Raw genomic sequence first — 2,420 nt, 5'->3', positions numbered from 1 at the left:
GATAAACACCTTCAGCAATGTGGCAGGATACAAGGTAAACTCAAGAATTTTGAGTCTTTAAAGAAAAAAATTAAACAAGCCCTCAGAAAATCGAAAGATCTCCCATTTTCTTGGATATGTAGGATCAATGTAGTAAAAATGGCAATCCTGCCAAAAGCAATCTATTGACTCAATGCAATCCCCATCAAAATCCCAGCACAATTCTTCACAGACCTTGAAAGAACAATTCTCAACTTTATATGGCAAAACAAAAGACCCAGGATAGCCACGACAACCCTGCTCAACAAAGCAATGTCTGGAGGCATCACCATCCCTGACTTCAAGCTCTATTATAGAGCCGTAGTCCTGAAAACAGCTTGATACTGGAACAAAAATAGACAGGTACTCAAATGGAATGGAATAGAAAACCCTGAGATTAAACCACAAACCTATGAAGAGCTGATTTTTAACAAAGAAGCTAAAATTATACAATGGAAAAAGATAGCATTTTCAACAAATGGTGTTATCATAACTGGATATTGGCATGTAGAAGACTGCAGATAGATCCAATTCTATCACCATGCACAAAACATAAGTCTAAATGGATCACAGACCTCCACATAAATCCAGCCACACTTAAACTGTTAGAAAAGAAAGTTGGAGGTACCCTTGAACAAATTGGTAAAGGAGATTGCTTCCTGAACATAACACCAGTAGCACAAACACTGAGATAGACAATTAACAAATGGGACCTCCTGAAACTGAGTAGCTTCTGTAAGGCAAAGGACACAGTCAGCAAGACAAAATGGCAGCCCACAGAATGGGAAAAAATATTCACCAACCCCACATGTGACAGAGGGCTGATCTCCAAAATTTACAAAGAACTCAAGAAGCAAGTCTCCAAAACACCAAAGGATCCAATTAAAAATTGGGGTACTGAATTAAATAGAGAATTCTCAAAAGAGGAAAATAAAATGGCTGAGACACACTTGAGAAAGTACTCAACATCCCTAGCAATCCGGCAAATGCAAATCAAAACAACTCTGAGATATCATCTTAGTCCTGTCAGAATGGCGAAAATCAAAAACACCAATGACAGATTTTTTTGCTGGAAAGGATGTGGAGAAAGGGGAACACTGGGAGAAGCTGAGGTCACCATCTAATTTGAAATATTAAAAGTGGATACAAAACTATTTCCACAATGCAGACAATTAAGTGTGTTGTTGGTGGTGATGGTGCTGTTGGTAAAGCATGTCTCCTGATATCCTATACAACAAACAAATTTCCATCAGAATATGTACCAACTGTTTTTGACAACTATGTAGTTACAGTTATGATTGGTGGAGAGCCATATACTCTTGGACTTTTTGATACTGCAGGGCAAGAGGATTATGACAGACTACGACTACTGAGTTACCCACAAACAGACGTTTTCCTAGTATGTTTTTCAGTGGTCTCTCCATCCTCATTTGAAAATGTGAAAGAAAAGTGGGTGCCTGAGATAACTCACCACTGTCCAAAGGCTCCTTTCTTGCTTGTTGGGACCCAAATTGATCTCAGAGATGACCCCTCTACTATTGAGAAACTTGCCAAGAACAAACAGAAGCCTATCACTCCAGAGACTGCTGAGAAACTGGCCCGGGATTTGAAGGCTGTCAAGTATGTGGAGTGCTCCGCCCTCACACAGAAAGGCCTAAAGAATGTGTTTGATGAAGCAATATTGGCTGCCCTGGAGCCTCCAGAACTGAAGAAGAGCCGCAGGTGTGTGCTGCTATGAACGCCTCTCCAGAGCCCTTTCTGCACAGCTGGTGTTGTCATCATACTAAAAGCAACGTTTAAATCAAACTAAAGATTCAAAATTAAAATTCATTTCTGCAGTAATGACAAGCGCCCTGCACCTACCCCATGCACTCATGTGAGACAAGGCCCATTGGTGTGGCTCCCTCCTTGTCCTCCCAGTAATAGTTAATTTTGAATAATTGTGTATTGTCTGAAAAGTGAAGAGTGTTAGTTTTTGTTTCCTTGTTTAAAAAAAAAACAAAAAACAAGATCCCCACCAAAAAAAAGAAAGGGGAACACTTGTCCATTGCTGGTGGTAGTGCAAACTTGTACAGCCAGTTTGGAATCAGTATGCAGATTCCTCAGGAAAATGGGAATCAGTCTACCACAAGACCCAGAAATTCCACTCTTAGGCATATATTCACACAACAAGGGTGTCTGTTCCACTGTTCATAGCAGCATTACATGTAATAGACAGATCCTGGTAGCAACCTAGATGCCCCACAACTGAAGAGTGGATAGAGAAAATGTGGTACATTTACTCAATGGAGTACTACTCAGTGGAGAAAAACAATGGAATCTTAAATTTGCAGGCAAATGGATGGCACTAGAGGAAACCATCCTGAGTGAGGTAACCAAGACACAAAAAGAGAAACATGGTA

At 40.2% G+C, this 2,420-nt stretch overlaps 1 protein-coding gene across 1 annotated transcript; it reads left to right on the top strand.

Annotated features, from left to right (window-relative positions):
* The first annotated feature begins 1,121 nt into the window (after positions 1 to 1,121).
* Positions 1,122 to 1,856, top strand: LOC101824325 (cell division control protein 42 homolog). The gene has a single exon (XM_040741120.1). The coding sequence runs from the start codon at positions 1,181 to 1,183 to the stop codon at positions 1,754 to 1,756; it is 576 nt and encodes a 191-aa protein (XP_040597054.1). The 5' UTR covers positions 1,122 to 1,180; the 3' UTR covers positions 1,757 to 1,856.
* Positions 1,857 to 2,420: the final 564 nt, after the last annotated feature.

This window comes from Mesocricetus auratus, unplaced genomic scaffold, assembly GCF_017639785.1.
Source record: "Mesocricetus auratus isolate SY011 unplaced genomic scaffold, BCM_Maur_2.0 contig_11619_pilon_obj, whole genome shotgun sequence".
Classification (NCBI taxonomy): Eukaryota; Metazoa; Chordata; class Mammalia; order Rodentia; family Cricetidae; genus Mesocricetus; species Mesocricetus auratus.
This window is presented reverse-complemented; position numbering and strand designations above follow the sequence as displayed.